This window comes from Paroedura picta, chromosome 11 (genome assembly GCF_049243985.1).
Source record: "Paroedura picta isolate Pp20150507F chromosome 11, Ppicta_v3.0, whole genome shotgun sequence".
In the NCBI taxonomy this organism is placed as follows: Eukaryota; Metazoa; Chordata; class Lepidosauria; order Squamata; family Gekkonidae; genus Paroedura; species Paroedura picta.
In genome coordinates this window covers 46,296,290-46,317,841 of record NC_135379.1, presented here as the reverse complement: position 1 = coordinate 46,317,841, position 21,552 = coordinate 46,296,290, and the positions used below count along the sequence as shown (strand labels likewise).

Genomic DNA, 21,552 nt, shown 5'->3' with positions numbered 1-21,552 from the left:
TTCTTTACAGCGCTCTCCAGGAGGAAAAAAAATGAAATGCTTGGCTGGGAGACCCTGGGCAAAAAAGAAAAGGATGGAAATCAAGGGTGGGCTAGATGGCCACACAGGGAGGCAATGACTTGACAACATAGTGGGTTGCGGCTGCACATACTTGCTGGATTTGAAGGAGTCACAGACTGTATGTAATATATTGCTATGGTGTGAAAGTGTTCTAATGACTAATGCGTTTGTATGAATTCCATGGACGATGTTCTAGAGGGGTTGTTACCCTGTGATTACACAGGAGTTAAAAGCGCAAATTGCATTTCAACACAAGCTTATATCCATTGATGCTTGAAGTGTTTAACCACCAAGCCTGATTTTGTATGTAGTGTGTGTGTGTGGGGGGGGGGGGGGAGGAGATGTTAAAAACAGAGGTCAGTGTAAAACGAGATCCAGATAATCACTTCATAAATAGTGGATAGCCTGTATAGCAACAGAAGCGGGATCCGATATCACGGGAGACTGGGGATTAAGCAAGGTCCCTGGGTCATGCAGGAATTTGAACTCTAGGGCTTCTTCTTGTGGTATAGTAAGATTTTAAAGATGGTGGCCAAGGCCAAAGAAACTGGAGTTAAAGATTTGGAGTACTCCTGGTTTACTGCCCATGGCTGCTTTTTATTGGTTTATTTATTACATTTTTGTCCTAATTTTCCTCTAAGGAGTGCCGTGCCATATATGTAGTTCTCTCCCATTTTTTCCTCACAAGAACCATGTGAGGTACCCTTAGGCTAAAAGTCACCTGTGGAGTTTCCATGACAGTGGGGATTTGGATCTGGCTCTCTCAGATTTGGATCTGGCTCTCTCAGATCCTAGTGTAGCACTCTAATGGCTACACCCCACGGGCTGTTCTTCACTTAAGTTTCTTAAACTAGGGGTAGTCAAACTGCGGCCCTCCAGATGTCCATGGACTACAATTCCCACAAGCCCCTGCCAGCGAATGCTGGCAGGGGCTCGTGGGAATTGTAGTCCATGGACATCTGGAGGGCCGCAGTTTGACTACCCCTGTCTTAAACAATTAAGTAGATGAGAAGCAAGCAAGAAAAAAGAAGTGCTTTAAAAGAACGGAGCTAGCAGTTCTGCCCAGGGCTTTTTGATTGATTGGCCACTCTTTATTGAGCCAGTCAACTTGGGGTGGCTTAATAACTATATGTATTTTTAGTGTCATTTAGTTGTTTTTAACTGTTTAATTGTTTTAATGGATTTAACTGATTTATTGTAAACCACCCTGAGACAACAGGTTCAATAAGGGTAGTCTATAAATGTAATAAATAAACAAAATGTATAATAAAACCATACTAAAATACATTTATACATGCTTCAAAAACTCAGTAGAAGCTGGCAGCTTAGGTGATATATAAATTAGTTTAAAAATTGAGTCAGTATCAGCTGCCTCTCTAGCTAAGAGAGTTGGAGGAGAATCCCAGAATTGGCAGGGGAGGCCCATGTGGTACTCTCGTTCTCCCAGGTGTACCGGCCTCAACCATATGCCTAGCGAAAGAGCTCCATCTTACAGGCCCTGCAGAACTGTGTCAGCTCCTTCAGGGCCTTTAAGATTCTCTCTGAGCTCGTTCTACCAGGCTCACCCTTGAATGAAGAAGGGAAAAAAATAAAACTTACTGATAAGACAAGAGGAGATACCTCCCCAGTGTATCCCACGTTCCAAATGCGATGAATTTGTCCTTCTGAAGTCACTACTTCTTATTGCTGTCTGTGTTGGCTTACAGATACTGTGGGACACCTTGGTTGGGTGCAGAGTGGGGGGGGGGGAAGAGAGATGAGCCTGGGGATTTGGAATACATTAGTGCATTGTTGACATTGACACAGTTATACTGCAGACCCCATCCAATTTAGTGTAGTGGTTAGGAGTGCGGATTTCTAATCTGGTGAGCCAGGCTCGATTCTGCACTCCCCCACATGCAGCCAGCTGATTGACCTTGGGCTCCCCACAGCACTGATAAAGCTGTTCTGACCGAGCAGTAATATCAGGGCTCTCTCTCAGCCTCACAGGGTGTCTGTTGTGGGGAGAGGAAAGGGAAGGTGACTGTAAGCCACTTGGAGACCCCTTTGGTAAAGAAAAGCAGCATATCAGAACCAACTCCTCTTCTTCAGTAATCTCAGGGCTCTCTCAGCCTCACCTACCTCGCAGGGTGTCTTTTGTGGGAAGAGGAAAGGGAAGATGACTGTCAGCAGCTTTGAGACTCCTTTGGGTAGAGAAAAGCGGCATATAAGAAACAACTCTTCTTCTTCTTCTTCTTCTTCTTCTTCTTCTTCTTCTTCTTTTCAAAATGTCTCTGCAAGTCATGAAGTTTCTCTAAACATCCCAGAAAAGCAGATGCCTGGGATAGAAGACTGCATTCTTGAGTTCCCCCCTGCCATGCCCGAGATTGTTTACCAAAACTATTCTGTCTGCTTTTACAAAGCTCATATATTTAACAAATCTGTCATTGGGTTTTGTTAAAAACATGTTGGAGGCCCAAGTTTATGTCCCCCTCATGTAATTTCACAATTGCCCAATGATTTGGGTTGCTTTTTTTCTTTACTGTAGGGCCGCTGTACTTCTACAGTCTATGTACTGATAGTCTTAATGCTCAAAATGCTGGGCCATTCCGCACCCAATTAAAAAAAGCGAGTCTTACCGTTTGCAAACACCATATTTATGGCATTTTGCACGACGTTGTAAACATCCAGCGTTACATCTGCAAACTGGCAGCTACATCCTCCATTTTAAAGTGCTTGCAGGGAAATCCACAAAACTGGATTCCCCCTGCTATGTAGCACTAGCAGGATGAGAGCAGCCAGCAAGACACTCACACAAGACATGTGCATTACCAAAGTGGCCGAAGTAGCGAGATCTTCAGCTCCAGTGCCTGCCCTTGAGCCCGCCTCCCTCTCTCTTAAACTGGAACGGGGCTTTCTTTCTTTCTTAAAAAAAAACTGCCTGGAGCAACGAATAGACACACAATCTCCCAGGCAGAGCACAAAGTAGGCATGAGCATCAGTTCACTTTACTTTAGCACTCCACCTTCTCCCCTGGGGTCCAAAATGCAGCAAAATCCTGAGCTGTATCTAAAGTATGCCTCTTTCTCCTCTAATATCACTTGACTTTGTTCCTGAAATCAAATTTCCTCACATTGGCTTGTTCCTGGAGTTGGTATGTTTCTCCCTAGCTATCAACCCACAGGGTTTCTTGTGCTTGCTTGATTTGTGGGCATTCTCATGACTTTTCTGTACTCAGCATCCCTGTTGAATCTGGGAGCCCTCAGGTACCTATTCAATATAAAAGTCTCTGGGGGTATCTTTGGGCCTTTTCCAAGTTATGGACATTTCTAGGATTCTTCTGTGGTTACCTGTGTAGTTCAGCTACAAGAGTCAGCAGTTCTGGGGGTGAGTGTCACAGACCCTCCTGCAAAATAAAAACTCTCCCCTCCCCAAACCCTTCTCTTCTGTTTTGAACGTTGCTTTCAGTCAGTTGGCAGAATATCAATGCGTAACAGCAAGAATTTTATTCCCCTATTTGTTCCCATATTCCCCTCTTCTCCCCACTGGCAACCCATCAAGACATTGATTCTTGACTTGCTTAGCTTTCCCAACATAGAAATTCCACGTTACCTGAGGTTATTCTCTACCCACAGTATGATTCAGACTCATTGCCAGTTTTGTAGACCTTTGGTAAGAAAATCTGACTTCAATGAAATGAAGATTTTTCTTCCATTTAATTTATAGTGGATGCAGGATATTATCCAAGACATTGTTATATTTGTTTAAAGTGGAAATAACTGCTGTCCAGTCAATAGATTTTTTCTTTTTGAAAAAAACTGAGAGTTTCTGTGGTGAGAGTAGGGATTATTAAGTTCTTGTGGTCTCTCAAACTATGAGGAATACATTTGGTTCCAGAGAGACGATGTCCAAAGTAATTCCATGAACATTCCATGTAACTGAACACTGGGTAGATGGTTGGCTGTTTCAGAGCGTTACCAGGCTACTCGGTGGGAGTTTTCAGAAACTGGAGCACATTGTGTTTCCCTGAAATCCCAGTTATCCTTAGGAGCATGTTGCAAGAAGCAGGAAGTGGGAATGTTTTGCAATGATACAGTGATTTCTTTGCCAGAGATTTTTATGTGAAGTTTATAAGTCAACTCAGAGAAGGCATAGAGCAGTAAAACTCTGAACCAGTTTGGCACCTGAAGCACCTTTACAATCTGTGTTGAAATTGGTTTCATACTGATTGGCCTGTGATCATTTTCCTGAACAGCTATGGCACTGTAGATTTGTGAATGGTAGAACTTTCTTTGAGAGTATTTGCCAGCTCTTTCACAAAACCACAATTCCTGAAATTTCATGGTCTGTCATAATGATACTGAGCATCAAAGAATTGAGGCTTTTGAACTCTGGTGCTGGAGAAGACTCTTGCGAGTCCCTTGGACTGCAAGGCGAACAAACCGGTCAGTCCTAGAGGAGATCAGCCCTGCCTGCTCTTTAGAAGGCCAGATCCTGAAGATGAAACTCAAATACTTTGGCCACCTCATGAGAAGGAAGGACTCCCTGGAGAAGAGCCTAATGCTAGGAGCGATCGAGGGCAAAAGAAGGAGGGGACGACAGAGAATGAGGTGGTTGGATGGAGTCACCGAAGCAGTAGGTGCAAACTTAAATGGACTCCGGGGAATGGTAGAGGACAAGAAGGCCTGGAGGATCATTGTCCATGGGGTCGCGATGGGTCGGACACGACTTCGCACCTAACAACAACAACATAATGATATTTAAGCAGGTTTGAAATTCGATTCACGTTTGCATTGTAAATATTCCACAGGCTTCTGAATTTCTTTCCAAGGCAAATGGAAGTGACACAACAAGGGGAATTAAAGTAAAAGCATTGTGCCTTACCAAAAATGGATCTCGGAGCCTTTGAGATGACTGTGGTTCTTATCTACTATTTCCCCTCCCTCCAATCCTTTGGTTTCCCATTTTTCAGTCAGCATGGAGTCCTGCACTACCAGGGGTAGTCAACCTGTGGTCCCCCAGATGTTCATGGGCTACAATTCCCATGAGCCCCTGCCAGCATTTGCTGGCAGGGGCTCATGGGAATTGTAGTCCATGAACATCTGGGGAACCACAGGTTGACTACCCCTGCACTAATCTACATCTCTACATTGTAGGAATATGAGTGAGTGTGGTGTCGTGGTTGGAATGGCAGACTGGGACTGGGGAGGACTGAGTTCCATTCCTCACATGCCACAAAACTTACTGGATCGCCCTTGACCATTTGTTCTGCCTCCGACTAACTCCCAGAGTTGCTGTGAGGGTAAGATGGAGGAGGGAAGATCTGTGTATGCTGCTTGAGGTTCCTTGGAGGAATGGCAGAAAAAATGTCTTTTTTCTTGGACTGGGCTTTGCTTCCAAGTGGAGGAAGGGGCAACATGAAATCCATCCTGAAGGATTCATAGGAGCCATTCAGAGTTGCAAACCCCAGTCCAAATGGTCTTGAACATGGGCCTGGGAGCAGAGTCCTCCGTCTAGAGTCATCTGGCTAGAGTGCCCTGCTTTTGCTGGTATGGCCTTCCAGGAATCCCCCTTGCCACTGTCCATGTTGTTGCCATCTGTGATCCGCTGCTGCTGTTATTCGTATGGCACCATCCACATACGTGGCACTTTACAAAGTGAACGTGAGCAGGACAAGACGATAGGCTCCTCCCCCAGTATGAAAGGGAGACTGATGGGGAGGACGAGTGGAGGGGATATTGTGAGCAGCTACAGGTAAGTGTCCAGCATTATTTTGCTTGAGGGTCATTTGGAGAGTAAGCTATCAATAGACAATTGGCATCTTCAATTTTTTAATCTTTTGCTGCTCCTCATTCCACTTTCTTCTTATCTGCTCTTTTCCTGCCCTCCTGGTTCTGATTTAGCCAATGGGGAACTGGATCTGTGGATTATATTGTTGCTATCCTTCCTCTGCTCAGTTTTGACAGTGAATTTCTGGATTTCTGAGGTTTGCTGAATTCCAGAAATTTCTTAGCTCGGGGTCTGCTGGAGGCCTTCTGCAGCTTGGCACCTCACAGCTTATGCGGAATGTGTGCAACTGGGAACCACACATCCCTGGCAACGACTGATGTGACTGTGCTTTCTCCCCCCACCCCTTTATTCTCGTCCTGCTTAGAATATAAGAAGAAATATGGAGAAGAGCATGGGTCGTGTCAGGCCGGCATAGCAGGCTTCTTCACAGAAGTAAGTAATGTAGCTTCCTGTTGTCCAAGAGTTTCCGGCTGTGAGTGCAGGAGGGCAATGCCTTTTGCTTTCCACGCCCAAATCCCTTGATTTTGATGCTGTCACTATATTGCAAATCCCCACACGCTGCCAGAGAATTTTGGTGCTCTTTAGTGTTCTGTTGTGACTTCATATGCCCCGGCAACTTATTTTATCTTTGCGTCCCGCTTTGAAAAGCAACACAATCTTTGTGAAAGGAAACGAATCCCATCAATAAACAGCACCTTTCAGTTTTAAAACCGAACCTGGAGAAGAAATGTGTTTGGGGAAGCGAGAAAGAGAATGGGCAGGAGAGAGAGAGAGAGAGAATGGACTGGATTTCGAAATGCTGACCTCACAAGCAAAACAAAACTCAGAAACAAAATCTAAACAAACACAAGACGTTCCCACACACAGAGAATATTTTAGATCTCTTGTGGAGGAGGGGAACAGTAGAAGGAGTTTTGAGTTGAGCCTGCACCAGTCATGTGTTGCTGTCTCCACCTGCTTACTTTGTCCGTCTGACTCTGGGTTCCAGGCCCTTAAATGGCTGCTGTGGTAGGAGAGTGGTAAGTCTACAGGAAGCTAATAAGTAAGGAAACGAAATGCCCGGGACAAAGGGGAGGCAGCAGGAGCCTAGGCACAGGTTGGAAGAAGCTGGCAAGGAGGGAAAGAAGATGGCAGGGAAAGGCCTTGAAGGAGCATTGGTTGGCTCTGTGACCAACTATTTCAGTGCACAGTCATTTATGATATTTAGGAATCTCATTTATACAGCATGACTTGAGCACATGTTTATCCAGTCAATGTGAGGGAAGCTGAAGTCTCCCAACATAATGACTTTATCTGCTTTAGTCTTATTTCCTTCTCCATCTCAAGATCAGCCTGCATTTTGCTTTCACAATTGTACTGTGCAGGTCAGGTGCAAAGCTAACCATCTTGAGAAATCTCAACCTTAGTGTTCCATACTTTTTTTAAAGTGCTATTTAAGTGCCAGCTTGGTGTAGTGGTTAGGAATGCAGACTTCTAATCTGGCAAACTGGGTTTGATTCCTTGTTCCTCTACATGCAGTCAGCTGGGTGTTCTTGGGCTCGACAAAGCACTGATAAAGCTGTTCTGACCAAGCAGTAATATCAGGGCTCTCTCAACCTCACCTCCCTCACAGGGTGTCTGTTGTGGGGAGAGGAAAGGGAAGTCAATTGTAAGATGCTTTGAGACTCCTTCAGGTAGAGAAAAGCAGCATATAAGAACCAACTCTTCTTCTTCAGTAATCTCAGGGCTCTCTCAGCCTCACCTCCCTCACAGGGTATCTGTTGTGGGGAGAAGAAAGGGAAGGTGATTGTAAGCCGCTTTGAGACTCCTTCGGGTAGAGAATAGTGGCATATAAAAACCAACTCTTCTCCTTCATCGGCCATGGGTAAGGGACAAGATACAGTATCATGCAGTTATGCCACAGGTTTCATTACCACACAGGACAGTGTTGCTGGGTTGGGCAGCAACCCCTGTGTATGTCTGGTTCTACTTCAAATGAAAGTCTAAAAGATTACTTTTGAAGGCATTGTTATGCTTGGCTCAAAGGATTTAATTGCCCTGGTTCATGTAAGCCACACTTGCAGCACAATGTGCTGAAAAAGATTCAGTGAGCTCGTTCCAGGTTAATCTGGTCTGGGTGGCAATGCCGGCGATAATGTTTTTGATCATAGGAGACTTTGTCAGCAGCAGCTGTTTCCTGACTTGTTGGCAAAACCGAGGCTGTTTTTTTCCCATGCTCCAAACTCCCGGTGCCTGCTCCTTGTTCAAAAGATGGCTTTGAACTTTGAGTACCCGGGTCCCAGAGTTCAGCCATTTCAGTTTGAGCAGGAAATGTAGATAAATGAGCCCTGGGTCAAACAGACAAGCACCTAATGTATATGTACTCAGCCCTTTCTAATGCTCTCTTTTGAGGGACCAGTGTGGGTAGGTGGGTCACTTATTTTATTAACATTTATTTCTGTCCCGCTTTCCTTAGTAACGTATTTGTTCAGAGCAGCAAACAGGCCTTTCAAAAACATACCAGTGGAAAAACACAAGCCAGCATTACCCCCCCCCCCAATCTTCCAGTAAAATGAAACAGAAAGCAAAATGGCAGCAGAGATCCAATTAAAGCAAATTAACCCAAAGGTACAAATCCCTTATCTTACAAATCCATACCCATGTATCTCCAAATTTGGGAGACACACCAGTTAAGAAGAGCATTCCTAGTAGCTCGCTTAAACATCTTTCCCTCAAATGTCACCCGAGGTAGATTTTTGAAGATCCCTCCTCAGGAGAGATACTGTTCACATGGATGTAGTGTCCCTGACCCGTTGTACCATATACTTCTGGTGTGTCCTAAATTTGAAGTATTTCCTCGCCCGTTAGCTAATTATCTGAAGAAACTGAAATTCAGCTGTGTTAACGAGAAACACTGGATTAAAATGATACTAAATGTGAGGGACACAGCAACTATTATAAAAGTAGCAAAGTTTTTACTGGCAATTTTAAATTTAAAATCTTTTATGATAGATTTGACATCTGAAACTGTTTGAAATTTTCATTTTATGCTTTGCAATTTTATGCCAATAAAGGTACTCTTAAAAAAAACCCCAAAGTTATGACAAAAGAACTCAACTTTTGCCTGGTGCCTTCATGCCAGGACCAAATGGGTCAGGCCTGCTTCAGAAAGAGTATTTGAGAGGTTGAATGCTGGCCGTTACCTGTGAACACCGCCCACAATGCCTCAAGTGGCAGGGAAGCCAAAAGAAGGGTTTGAAGTGAAGCACGGATAGACCGCTTCATGTGGGAGCAGATTGGGTCTTCAGATGTCCCAAGGCCAAATGTTAGAGGCGGTCTAACTCACAGGAGGTGGCTGGATGTTGTCACTGAAGCAGTTGGTGCAAACTTAAATGGACTCTGGGGAATGGTAGAGGACAGGAAGGCCTGGAGGATCATTGTCCATGGAGTCGCGATGGGTCGGACACGACTTTGCACCTAACAACAACAAACTCACAAGGAATAATGGCTGTTCTTTCTTGAATCCCGAGAGGAGTGGTTGGAAGCAGTTTGCCTCCCTTTTATAACCTCTTCCATGCTTCTCCTTATTCCCCCTTTTAAATGCAGCCACATACTGGGCTCTCTTTCTCTGAGGGCCATCCAGCAAACCCCATTCCTCCCCCCAACACTTTGCAAGGAGGAGCAGGAATATTATTCTTGTGCCCCCATTTTGTCATCTTTGTGCCCTGACCCATACCTCCACCTCAGCTGGCTGTCAGAGGGGGTACTGTAGTCCTGCTGTAAATGTATGATGTTTGTAACCTTTGCCACTATGATCACATATTATGTAGAGGGGGCAAATTGGTGTAGTAAAATTATCACAGAAGAAATCATTTGGCATGGGATAAAAGATGTCATGTGAACCAGCTTTAAATTAGCCAACAATGCTTGTGTGCATGTGAATGGAAAGATCTGCATCTTTTTTCACAACATTGTTTTCCAGGGGTCCCACAGCCTACTGCATGTTGAGAGCCCGGATTATCCTGCTCTCATGCTGTTGTACTCGGAAACCCTCATTTTTGGGCTGAGGATAATGCTGAGTCTCGAATACTTATTTGTTTCATTTTGTAATATCCGATGGGATTTCAGTGTGACCACACTCTTGTTCTTGGTAGGAACTGGTTGTGATGGGAGCCCCTGGGTCTTTCTACTGGACAGGAACCATCAAAGTTCTGAACCTCACTGACAATACGTATTTCAAGTTGAATGATGATGCTGTGATCGCCAAACGGTATACGTACCTAGGTGAGTCATGTGGACATTTCAGATTTTAATGATAATCTCTCTGCATGTAGGGTTTTTTCATGGTGGGAAAAACTGGCCTAACTCTGGACACCATTCTTGTCTAACAACTCTTGGCCGAATGGTTCTCAAACTAAACAGTGTAGCAGTGGGGATTCTATAGATCAGGGGTAGTCAACCTGTGGTCCTCCAGATGTCCACGGACTACAATTCCCATGAGCCCCTGCTAGTGTTTGCTGGCAGGGGCTCATGGGAATTGTAGTCCATAGACATCTGGACGACCACAGGTTGACTACCCCTGCTATAGATGCTTATGAGGGATTGGGATCCTGAACTCTTAGGTTCTACTCACAGCCCCAGGTCACTTTGTGTAGTTATCATTAAGTTTCTCTATCAGATAAAAGCTCAATTACAAATTGAGCTATTACTGCTTTCTTCTAAGGGTGGAAAGCACTGTTAAATCACAGCTGATTGATGGTGACATTCTGAGGTGATTTGCCATTGCCTGGCCCTGTGCAGTGTCCCTGGATTTCATTGGTGGTCTCCCATCCAAAGATTAACCAAGGTTGACTTTGCTTGGCTTGTAAGATCTGATGACATTAGGTTAGACTGGGCTATCCAGGTCAGGTCTTTCTTCTCCTAGGAATTAGCGTTATTTCCAGTATGTGTGGTGTAAAACTCTGTGAGAAAATTTTTAGCATCTTTGAAAATCAAATTGCCCTGCCTTGTTGGCTTAGTTTTGATTTTCGTCACTGGTTGGGTCTTTGGGAGGCGAATTCATTAATGGTCTTGGTAAAGAAATCTTTTACCGATGATATACTGTTCATAAGAGAATATCTTAAGATAAGATAACATCACTGTTCGCTAATAACTTGGGTTTATAGTGCAGCAAATTGTGTAAAGAGAAATACGGGACATGTAATGGCTTCTGTCTGGTCCCCGGGGGCAACTTGCTCTGATTAGGAAAACATTGGCAGACCTTCACTTACCTGATTTGTTTGGCAGGTTAAGCTGAGGCAATGCTTTTAAAAATCTGAGTCTGACCTCTTAGATTCTTTAGCCCTCAGTCTCGCACCCCCCCTTTTTAAAAAGACCACTTAGAGACAGCCACAGGAGAATAGCTAAGTAGGAAATGGCACACACACACACACACACGCACACACACACATATATATTGAAGATGTAGAGGTTTTGCCTTTGAAGAGCCCTGAAATATAGTGTTGAGCGTGATGATAAACAGCCTATAATTCATAATGTATATGTGTGAGGGGGAGACAAAGAAGGGGGTAGGAGCCAACCCTTTTCTTTTGTCCTCTGGTATCATAATATATCATATTTAGTGTAGCAAATGGGAGTCATTATTAGTTGATACCCATCTTTCAGAGAAAACTGTTCCCTTTCTTTGATATATACTTTAGTTTTTGAGCTCTGACCCAACTAGATTGTTTTTAAAAATATTTACTCTATTCCTTTATTGCTCTTAGTCCATTTCCTTTCCTTCTTCAATACAATTGGTGTAGCAATTCCAGCTGTGGGGATGCTGCTCATTTTGGTGCCTATGGAGATGGTTGCTTACAAGGTGTAAAAGATGTCTCTTATTCTTGCTGTGTCTCCGTCTCCGTTTTTGTTCTTTCCTTTCCTTGTGCGTCTGGACTCTTCAGCTGTTTTCTTACCAGGCCCATTCCTTGTTTGAAGATGTGGCCCTTGTTCTTCTCAAGATTTCCATCCAGACCTTCACCATCTTGTCTGTAGGGGAAAAACAGTTCACAGTTGGGAAAAAATGTCCACTGCTCGTTGTAATATATTCATCCTTGAAATGAACTCTGGCCACTTCCTGGTATTCTGGATTTTTTTGCCTGCTAGTTAATTTAGACCTGGGAGGAGGAAAGAAAAACCAAGCCAGCTTCCAGATGGCTGACCTGCTCTTGTAACCAATTTCCTTTTTGTTGAATGTGTCACTTTTCTTCCTTTGACCCCTCCCTGATTCTCTCCCTCACTATACCCTGTCCAGGATACGCTGTGGCAGCAGGTCACTTCTCTCAGCCGACGACCACGGACATTGTAGGAGGAGCTCCCCAGGATGGAGGCATTGGAAAGGTGTGGTTCTCAATGATGCTTTGACGCCCTTGTTAATGTGGCAGTGATAGACTTATTGTCTCAGTTCCTGGAAACACCCTGATGAACAAGAACTGTGGGGCTGCAGGCTAAGCTTGGTGTAGTGGTTAGGAGTGCAGACTTCTAATCTTGCATGCCAGGTTCGATTCTGTGCTCCCCCACATTCAACCAGCTGGGTGACCTTGGACTTGCCACGGCACTGATAAAACTGTTCTGACCAAGCAGTGATATCAGGGCTCTCTCAGCCTCACTGTTGTGGGGAGAGGAATAGGAAGGCGACTGTAGGGAAAAAGCGGCATATAAGAACCAACTCTTCTTCTTCTTCTTCTTCTTCTTCTTCTTCTTCTTCTTCTTCTTCTTCTTCTTCTTCTTCTTCTTCTTCTTCTTCTTCTTCTTCTTCTTCTTCTTCTTCTTCTTCTTCTTCTTCTTCTTCTTCTTCTTCTTCTTGACACAGTTTAGAGCCCTGATTGAATACCTATGAAGATAACACAGACTGGGGAAACCGCAGTTTGTCACGATGTCTGCTGCATGTAGAAAGTCCCAGTCTGTCCAGTGTCCCTGCCTCTCTTAGCCTGTAGTATACACAGAGAAGGAAACAAACACCAACAGTACCTTAGCTGTTCCATTTGTATTCAGTTTTAGATGGACAGTCTGTGGGCACTATGGCCCATTATGCACCCATTGGATGATGCGCTTAGATTATCCTGTTCTGTACAGGAAAATCCAGCTGGAAAAGCACATGGAAAGTGCATTATCCAAGACATGCATAATGGCCCTCTGTCCCTCTTTCCCTCTGGCTACTCTCTCTTAGCTCTTTTCCCTGCTAGTGATAATGAGGCAGGAATGTGCTCAAAGAGACTGCATCCTCTCGCAAAAGAGAAGGGGTGTATGTGCTGTAAACAACTATATATTTTTTAAGAATGTCACTTAGTCACCAAGAATGTCACCAAGGAGACTTGGCATGTCCTATGCATCTGAGAAGGAGCATGCAACTCGTGACTTGAAATTAACAGGCCCACAACAGAACCGCAGTGTAGCTGAAACAAATCTCTGATACATTCTGGCATTGTGGGGCTTGGAAGAGGCTATGCCAGCCTCCTTTAGGCTGCTGGAGCCAGCTGTCAAGCATTTGTTAGAATTTTGGACTGAAACATCAGTGTTCCACTTGTGTTTCTCAGTGACCTAGCACCAGATCTGATGAGAGGTGGGACTGGTGAGGCATGTGTGCCATACCATGGCTATGTTTATTGCCCATCTGTTCTCTACAGATCTGGAACAGTTCTCTTTGGGCTGCCACCTAGAGGGAGGAGTGGGTGAGTAGGCTCAGTCCACCAGGAAGGATGGAATGCCATCATTTAATTTCATATAGTATATATGTGATGTGATGAATTTAATTCTTTTGTTGCTGTTGTTTAACTTTGCAGGTCTACATTTTCCGAACTGATAGGAGGTCTCTTTCTCTTGTTAAGATTTTTCAAGCTTCAGGTAAAAAGGTGAGTGATCCTTAAGTGAAATGGGAGTGAGCTGCTCTATTTAATATGGAATGAGTAACCCCGTACACCATCAATGGAACTGGCCTCCCTACAGAGATGCGCACATGGAATAGGTACTATCCTGTGCACTCAATCCTTTTCAAGGCCGCTTACAATCCTAAATAAATGGTACCAGGTGGGAATAGCAGAAAACCTAATGTCCCCCAAGTAAGACCAGCTCAGTTACTTCACACATCCGTACAACGTTGCTGTTGAATGAATTGTACTGTTTTCCATTTCAAACCGCCTAAATCCATGGTACTTTAAAAAAAATGTGTTCAGTGGGTACCAGTGAGCGTGTTAAAGCATACCAACAGCAAGCAAGAATCCTCAAAGGAAATGCAAACATGATATATTTGACTGTAAACCTCTGAAATCAAGTGGAACAGAGATCTCCCCATCCTCCTTCAGTCGCCTGTAAATAGAACACACAGCTTTTTTCTATCTGAAAGGTCAGTTTCGACTCAATGAAGATAGGTATGGTTGCCACTGCCTGGTTTCATAAATTGTCCCAACCTCTTGGCTCATCTCCATCAAAGTGGGCAGAGAAATGCAGATGTTCAGCCAATAAGCATATGATGAGGAGAGAGTCATAGTATAAGTTCAGTTTGATGTATTTTGTTACTTCTGACTCACATGATGTTCAGTGACCACTTAATCACCGAACATTCATGCAGTTCGGCAGCAGATGGAGGCTGTGCCATCTCAATTTCACGGCAGATAAATAGAGACCAAAGTGTCCACAAGTGGTTGCAATTCAAAAGCCAAGAGCCATTCAGGCACATTCCCACCTGGGCAACTGTGGTGGGGAATGCTGGTGTGGGAGCTTTGGGCTGGAGGCAAACTGCAAGTCCGGTGACTTTGGCTTTTCAAGCTGCTGCACGAAATCTTCTCTGACCGACACATCACACAAATCAGCCACCACTCATGACTTGCCTGTCATCATGACTCTTCCTCATTGATTTAACAAACCACAAAATCAGGACTTGTGGGTTGGTGATTCAGTGAAGAAAGCTCAAAATGGCTGACCTAGGGATTAATGGACTGAGTCCAGAGCTATCGAGGTTGATTCTTTCAGGGGAAGGTTCCTTTGGCCAGAGCAAGGCTTCAAATATGTTTCAAATGGTGCTTGCTTCTTTTTAACAAGGTGAAGGAAACAAGATGTGAATTTCCTAATGCCTTTTGGACTGCTAAACCCATTGTGTGAAAGCCCTAACTGATGTCTGAATTCTGAATTTGTTCTGGAGGTGCTCACAGTTGTCAAAGGTTTGCCATAGGATGAGGCGAGTCACAATCTGCATATGTGTCAGAATGTTCACAAAGGCCTACCTGTGTTTCCTTCAACAAACTAAAAAAACTGAGTGTTGCTTGGCTCTTCAAAAGAGCAGTGTAGTATAATTGTTAGAGCATTGAACTAGGACTGGGACACCTGAGTTCAAATGCCCACTTGCCATGAATCGTACTGTGCAACCTTGGTGAAGCCACTCCCTCTTGGCTTAATCTACCTCATAGAATGGTTGTGAGGATAAAGTAGAGGAGATGGAAGCCATGAATGCTGCCCTGAAGTTTTTGGAGGACGTATTGTTTAAAAATGCCCTAAACACACATGCATGCATGCACGCACGCACGCACGCACATACACACACACAAATACCATGACTTTTGAAGCACAACTTAGTTTAAGATCCAACAGAAGGTGTGAGTTTTATTAAAAAAAAATTAAAAACAAAACCCTCAGATGACTGCACTAAGGAGAAGGGCTGAATTTTGACACTGTTGTCATCTTCATCATTGCACTGGTCACCCAGATCTGCACAACCTGCAGCTTGCCAAACCAGGAGTGGTCCATGTTCGCAAAGGCGTGGTAAACTTGATTTGCAGGGTGGCATCTCATGCCAATGAAAAAGTGACTTATTGCTGGCATTAATAAGGCCACAGCCATTTTATTCCAGCGCCACTCAAACGGGTTGGCCCAGCACGGTAGAAGCCCACCTTTCAGCCATATTGGCTGCTCACCCAAGGGTCCGGGACACCTTGAGACCTGCCTCATCCCAGCCGGGAGAGCAGTTCTTCTGCGTCTGGAATCCCTCACCAAGGAAGCAACCATCGTGGGGCTCACCAGGCGTCCACCTCACTTTCGCACCCCTAGGTCACTTGGCCATGAGCACCTGGCCTCCCAGCCGAGTAGGCCCCACTTGTGTGTATGCCGGTCTCATTAAGTTGTCCCCCCCAGCCCCCAGGGAGTCAAGTACCCAAACCAGTCTCCCTGCCAATAGGCTCCTATCGTGCGTAAACTGAAGCTGCGACAATTGTAACCTGGTCCCCATGACCATACCCATCGAAAAGTAAGGGGCGGGAGGGTGGGAACCAGAAGGAGCGGGAGGGTGGGAAGCTGGCCGGCTATGGTGCTCAAAGACGGCGGGTGGCATGCACGGAGCCTCTTAAAGGCACGCATGCCCCGCCCCTGCATCTACCACGCACGCTATGCGTGGCGTGTATGCTATGCGGTCCCCTTGCCATGTTCTCCTCGGCCGCTACCTGTGTCATGAAACGCAGCCGAGGTAAGTCTCGTCCGCTGCTTCTTGTGTTTTGCTCCTTGCCAAGAGGGAGCCAGGGAAGGCAGCCCATGGGCTTAGCTGCTAACAGAAGGGAACAAAGTGATCCTGCTCTCGTGCTTTTAACGGCGAAGAAGCCAGCTGGCAAAGACTGGCATAGTGTGGTGATCAGAAGAGAGCATTTCTTGGTGTTTGTAGCTGCCAAGGGCATGGGAGCCAGAGCTGGTAAACAAAGTTGTCCAACCACTTGGCTGGGTTTTTCAGGGCTGGTTCAACTTCTGTTTACCTCTGGCAATCTGGCACACATCGGAGGGACCTCCAGGTCGAACCCTGAATCCTTTTGCTTGACTGATTCTCCAAAGAAAGCCGCTGATTCAAGCTTCTCCTTTTTCTTGGGGCCCTTCCTTCTCTAGGAAAGAATGATGAGACTGTACTTTTTGGGGGTAAGGGGTGTGTGTATGTATGTTTTATTACTTTGTGTGTGTGTGTGTGTGTGTAGGAACAAACTGGGGCAGTTGCCAAAAGATTCTCCCGAGGGAATGACTAGGAGCTGCTGGTTGCTACTTCAGCTACAAACAAAGAAAAGCGTAAATGATTTCGTCCTGCGTGTGGGCAGATACTGAATGCTTTGTTGTGACTCGGCTTGGTTGCAGATGGGCTCTTACTTTGGCTCCTCCTTATGTGCAGTTGATCTGAATTCTGACGGACTTTCAGACCTCCTGGTGGGAGCGCCCATGTTCTCCGAGATCCGGGACGAGGGTCAGGTCACCGTCTACCTCAGCCGAGGAAACGTGAGTATGGGACTCATGCTGGGGGAATCCTCTGCCACCCCCTCCCTTGTACAAGCCATTTGCCCATTGTATTCAAGATGCCAACCACTTTTCAAAATATTGAAACTTAATTACTCGTCTTTAAAATATGTCAAGAAGCCTGTCAATATTGCTGAATGCTAAAAGCAGAGACATGTTATTCCATAATAAGAAAAACAGCAGAAATCATCGCATTAAAATAAAACTCTCGATCACATGGATTGTGGCATGAAAACCTTGCTTTGTTGGCCATATGAAGGGGGCCATGAAGTCAGTAGTTAGGTATACGTGGCTATTGATACCCCCTCTCCCACAGTTTTGCACAGCAGGATCCAAAATCCAAGAAAATGCAAGAGAGAGAATTATCGCAGTTCATTGGTGAATACAGGCTCCTATTGGGGTGGATGTATCAGTGTTCCGGGGCTTGGAGCTCCTACACTTGAAGACTGGACACGTTGTGTAGTGAGCTGCTGTGGACAATGTGTGCTCAGGCCTGAAATCCCTCTTGAGAAGCAGAAGGGAGTGAGAGATTGATTGACAGCATGAAGCCTCTGGGTGAACCAGGGATGGGATAAACATTAAGAGCTTTGCTTTCTGTCTCTGTCTGGCCAGCAGTTAAACTGTACCTTCTGCTTGCTGTACTTTGAGTTCACTGGCAGTCTTCAAGTAAAGGTTGGATACACACTTTTCTTGGATGCTTTAGGATGCTTAGGGCTGATCCTGCGTTGAGCAGGGGGTTGGACTAGATTGCCTGAATGGCCCCTTCCAACTCTATGATTCTATGATTCTAGGTTCCTTGCTCTAAGCAGTTGGTCAGGGGATCTGTATTGGAGAACACATCCTCTGAGTTTAAATTTGGCAATGGCCATCAGTAGCTCTGACCCAGCCCAGGCCTCATAATGGCCACAGATTATAGGAGGTGCCCAGGCGGTAGTGATCTGGGAGTAAATCTGCACAGCAGGAGAAATAGCCCCTAAAATAGGATTATTTTCTACAATGAGAAAGCTGTTTGCAATGCTTTTTAAAATTCAAGCACAATGGTATCAGGTTTGTTATCGAATCCTAGTTCTGCATTATCTCGTGGAGATTTCGCTTTTAAGTGTGTTGACTTTTGGATTAGCCGTAGTATCTTCTGGAGGAATGAGAAATAAGCCTGTTTAACCTGTAACTGAGGCAAAGCAGAGAGAACAGGAGCCCCAGTGATAAGAAGTCACAGAGTTGTTACTTATTAAAAAATCCACGCTCAGAACAAGACATGACTGGAGGCTTTGTTGCCCAACTGCACGTTGCACAATCTCGGTGACCCTTCAGTGAACAAACAGTAGTCTAGGGAAAAAAATCAACATAAACTTCCTGTCTTCCAAAATGACCAGAACTTGTTTTGAAAGAACACGAGCCATATGGGTTTTCTCAGAGACGCTTCTGTTTGTGAAAATGTCTCCCCAAATAAATGTTGTTTGAGCTTTGGTTTCCAACATATGGGTCTCAGACCATGGTCACTTAGGTCACTTAAGGTCCGGCTTGCCCACTGGCACCCCACTAGTTTTGGTTGTTCTTTAGACAGTTGAAGATGTATAGCAGCACTGTGGGTATTTGGAGACAAGGGGTCTGCAACTCTGAAAGGCCTTTAAGGTCTCCTATACGTGATGGATGGAGAGCCCTTCAGATGGTGATAAGATAATCTTGTCAGAAGTGTAGCTGTGAACACTGATTTTTGGATGGATGGATTCAGTTCCCAGATTGGCTGCGATAGTGTTTAGATTTGAGCCAGCTGACTTTACTGTGTCTGGTATCTCATCTGCAAGATTAGATCCCTCTGTGTTGTGTTGTGTTTGCTTCCTGCTGTTCTGCAAGGTTGTGTGCGTGTCTCTGTGTGTGTGGAGGGGTATGGATGTCTCATTCACCCTCTTAAGAATGGCAGTAGCGAGGTCTATCAGCACCCTCTACACCTCCCCCTCTAGATGCAGAAGATCTGGGTCTAGGCTTAGGAGGAGTTGCTTTTCGCCCCAGTTCTTGGTCTATGGGTTTTTGTATTACTTGTATTTCTGGTTTTTTATCGGTTTTAATGGGATATCAGGGGGGGTTTTAGCCAAATTTTGTAACCTGCTTTGAGCCTTCACGGGGAGATGGGGTTAATAAATATTATTATTATTATTATTATTATTATTATTATTATTATTATTATTATTATTATTATTATTATTATTATTATTATTATTATTATTCCCGGGGTTATTTTAAGAGCTGAGAGGGATCACTTAGCTTGATGCCTCCCACTGCCTTCTGTGGTAGTGAGATTTGAATCCGGTCTCCCCAGTGGTAAGGAGCTGTATGTAGTTGTAGAGTGCTTGGTGAGAAGGCAAAAATGACAGATAAATAGGAAAAAACAACAACAGGAGAATGAGAGGCCTTGCAAGAAGATAAGACAGGAAAAGGTTACCAGCTGGTTTCTGTATCCCCTCAAACTGTAGTGCATCAATATAAAATTGTGTGAAATTCTAAATGTGCTCATTGGTAACCCTCTCCTCGAGCCTTGTTTATATTTCTGCCGTTCAAAATGTGCTCTCGTTCAGTCGCTGTGACCAGTTTGGTTCTCACTCCACCCACTCAGGCCCTTCTCCGATTACTTGCACGTGCCCAAAGAGAGCAGCTATGCACGTATAATATTATGTGTTCTGCATGTGGAGCCTTGGGGCAAAATAAAATTGTTCCTAGTGGTGAACACTGAAGAAAAGAAAAACACCATAAAACAGAACATTTCCCTCTTTGTTTTTCTTACAGATTTGGTATGTAGGAATTTTCTTTATGTCAGCAGCTTTCAAAATGATCCCCCCATTTATTACAATTTCCTGAAGACTCCCCCAAAACGTTTTATTGCAATTTTCCCAAATGAAATCTCTTCTCATTCCCAAACAAATTGGTTAAAAACACCTTGTGATGTTTAAAGCTTGTTTAAGCAGCCCATTCGGTTTACTGTGGGAATGTTCTCTTTCTCTGGAGGAGTTGGAGGTAGGTGGCAGAGACCCAGTTAAATACATCCATGATGGTTTTTGTGGGAACTCTGGTAGGAGTTATAGACAAAACGTTATTCTCTTAGATTGTTCTTGAACATCTGCCCTCTTGGGCATAAATCACTTTCTGTTACTTTGCAAAGTGGTTTCCTTGCTTCTGCAATCCCTCTGTTTGGTAACACCCCCGCCTCCTGACTCCAAAGTTATAATTTTTAGATGAAAAATCAAACCACATCCTTCAGATATGTGCCAAAACATCAGGTTTCTACCACAGACCAAGTATGAAGCAGTGGGCAATGTCACTCTCACATCTTTTTAGCCCTCTTGTGCTTCGATATGATTTTTGTGTCCCATCTTCTGCTAGGGATGCCAGCCTTGAGACAGGACCTGGTGATTTCCCAGAATGACAACTCATCTCCAGAGTACAGAGATTAGCTCCCCTGGAGAAAGTGGATACTTTGGAAGGAGAGCTCTGTGACATTGTACTCCACCGAGAGCCCTTCCCTTCCCAGGCTCCATCCCCAAATATCCAGGAGTTCCCCACCCTGGATCTGGGAACCCTTACCCCTCCCCGCACATGCCCACAAGTGACCAGGGGAGACCTGTCAACGCTGTCTTCTCAGCCAGGGAGCAAGTAGTTGTTCTCAAGCCTTGATCCTATGCAAGCCTAGCTAGGACAGATTTTCCCCCCTCCCCAGTCCTCCTGCCTAGAAGAGGTCCGTTGTGGTGCCCTTGATGGTGCTGCTCTCAGCTTTGTATGCATGAATGAATCCAGTGGCAGTTGTAGCTAAGTAAGCATCCACATCTGGCCTATACAATTCAGAATTTTCTTCTGCACCTGATGACTCGATAATAGGTTAAAAATAGAGGCGAGAACACTTTCTAGAATAATCAGCCAAATAACTTCCCTGACTTTTTAAATTTTTGGTTCTTGTTGCATGACTTTCATGCAAGAAGAAAACAGATTTTTCAAATATGTTAGGGCTACATCTAGCAGCTTGTTCCCCCCTCCCTTGTATTCTGCACACAAGAATAAACCAGTTCTGGCAAGTGATGAGGTTATCTGATGACTTGATTTCCCTGGCTGTCCTACATTTATTACATTTTTTTATCTAGCTCCCCCCACTCCCCTCGCAATTGCGATGTGTTACCTGTTTATAGCACTCAAGACACAGGACATCTTAGCAGCTGGAACAGTATTCAGCCAAATGCGGAATGTCACTTCTAATGAGGAACATGTGCGGAATATGCCCACCAGAATTCCCACCCACGTTTTCTGAGGAAGGATTATTACATGGGATTTCTGCTCACATGTGTGCTGTTCTAAGATTTCACCGTATTTGCGCCTCTGAGCAAAGCAGAAATGACTGAATTCTGGTTGGGTTCTTTCCTCCCAACTGTCAGAGCCTTTCAGGCATACAGGGATTTTAGCTGCAATATG

At 44.7% G+C, this 21,552-nt stretch overlaps 1 protein-coding gene across 1 annotated transcript in view; it reads left to right on the top strand.

The window, feature by feature from the left end:
• The window catches only part of ITGA9 (integrin subunit alpha 9), a 237,380-nt gene that overhangs the window by 31,676 nt on the left and 184,152 nt on the right, over positions 1–21,552 (top strand). The window contains exons 5-9 of the mRNA XM_077302684.1: positions 6,194–6,261; positions 9,963–10,092; positions 12,101–12,186; positions 13,629–13,697; positions 16,945–17,082. Coding sequence (XP_077158799.1) covers positions 6,194–6,261; positions 9,963–10,092; positions 12,101–12,186; positions 13,629–13,697; positions 16,945–17,082 — 491 coding nt within the window. The remainder of the gene's footprint in view (positions 1–6,193; positions 6,262–9,962; positions 10,093–12,100; positions 12,187–13,628; positions 13,698–16,944; positions 17,083–21,552) is intronic.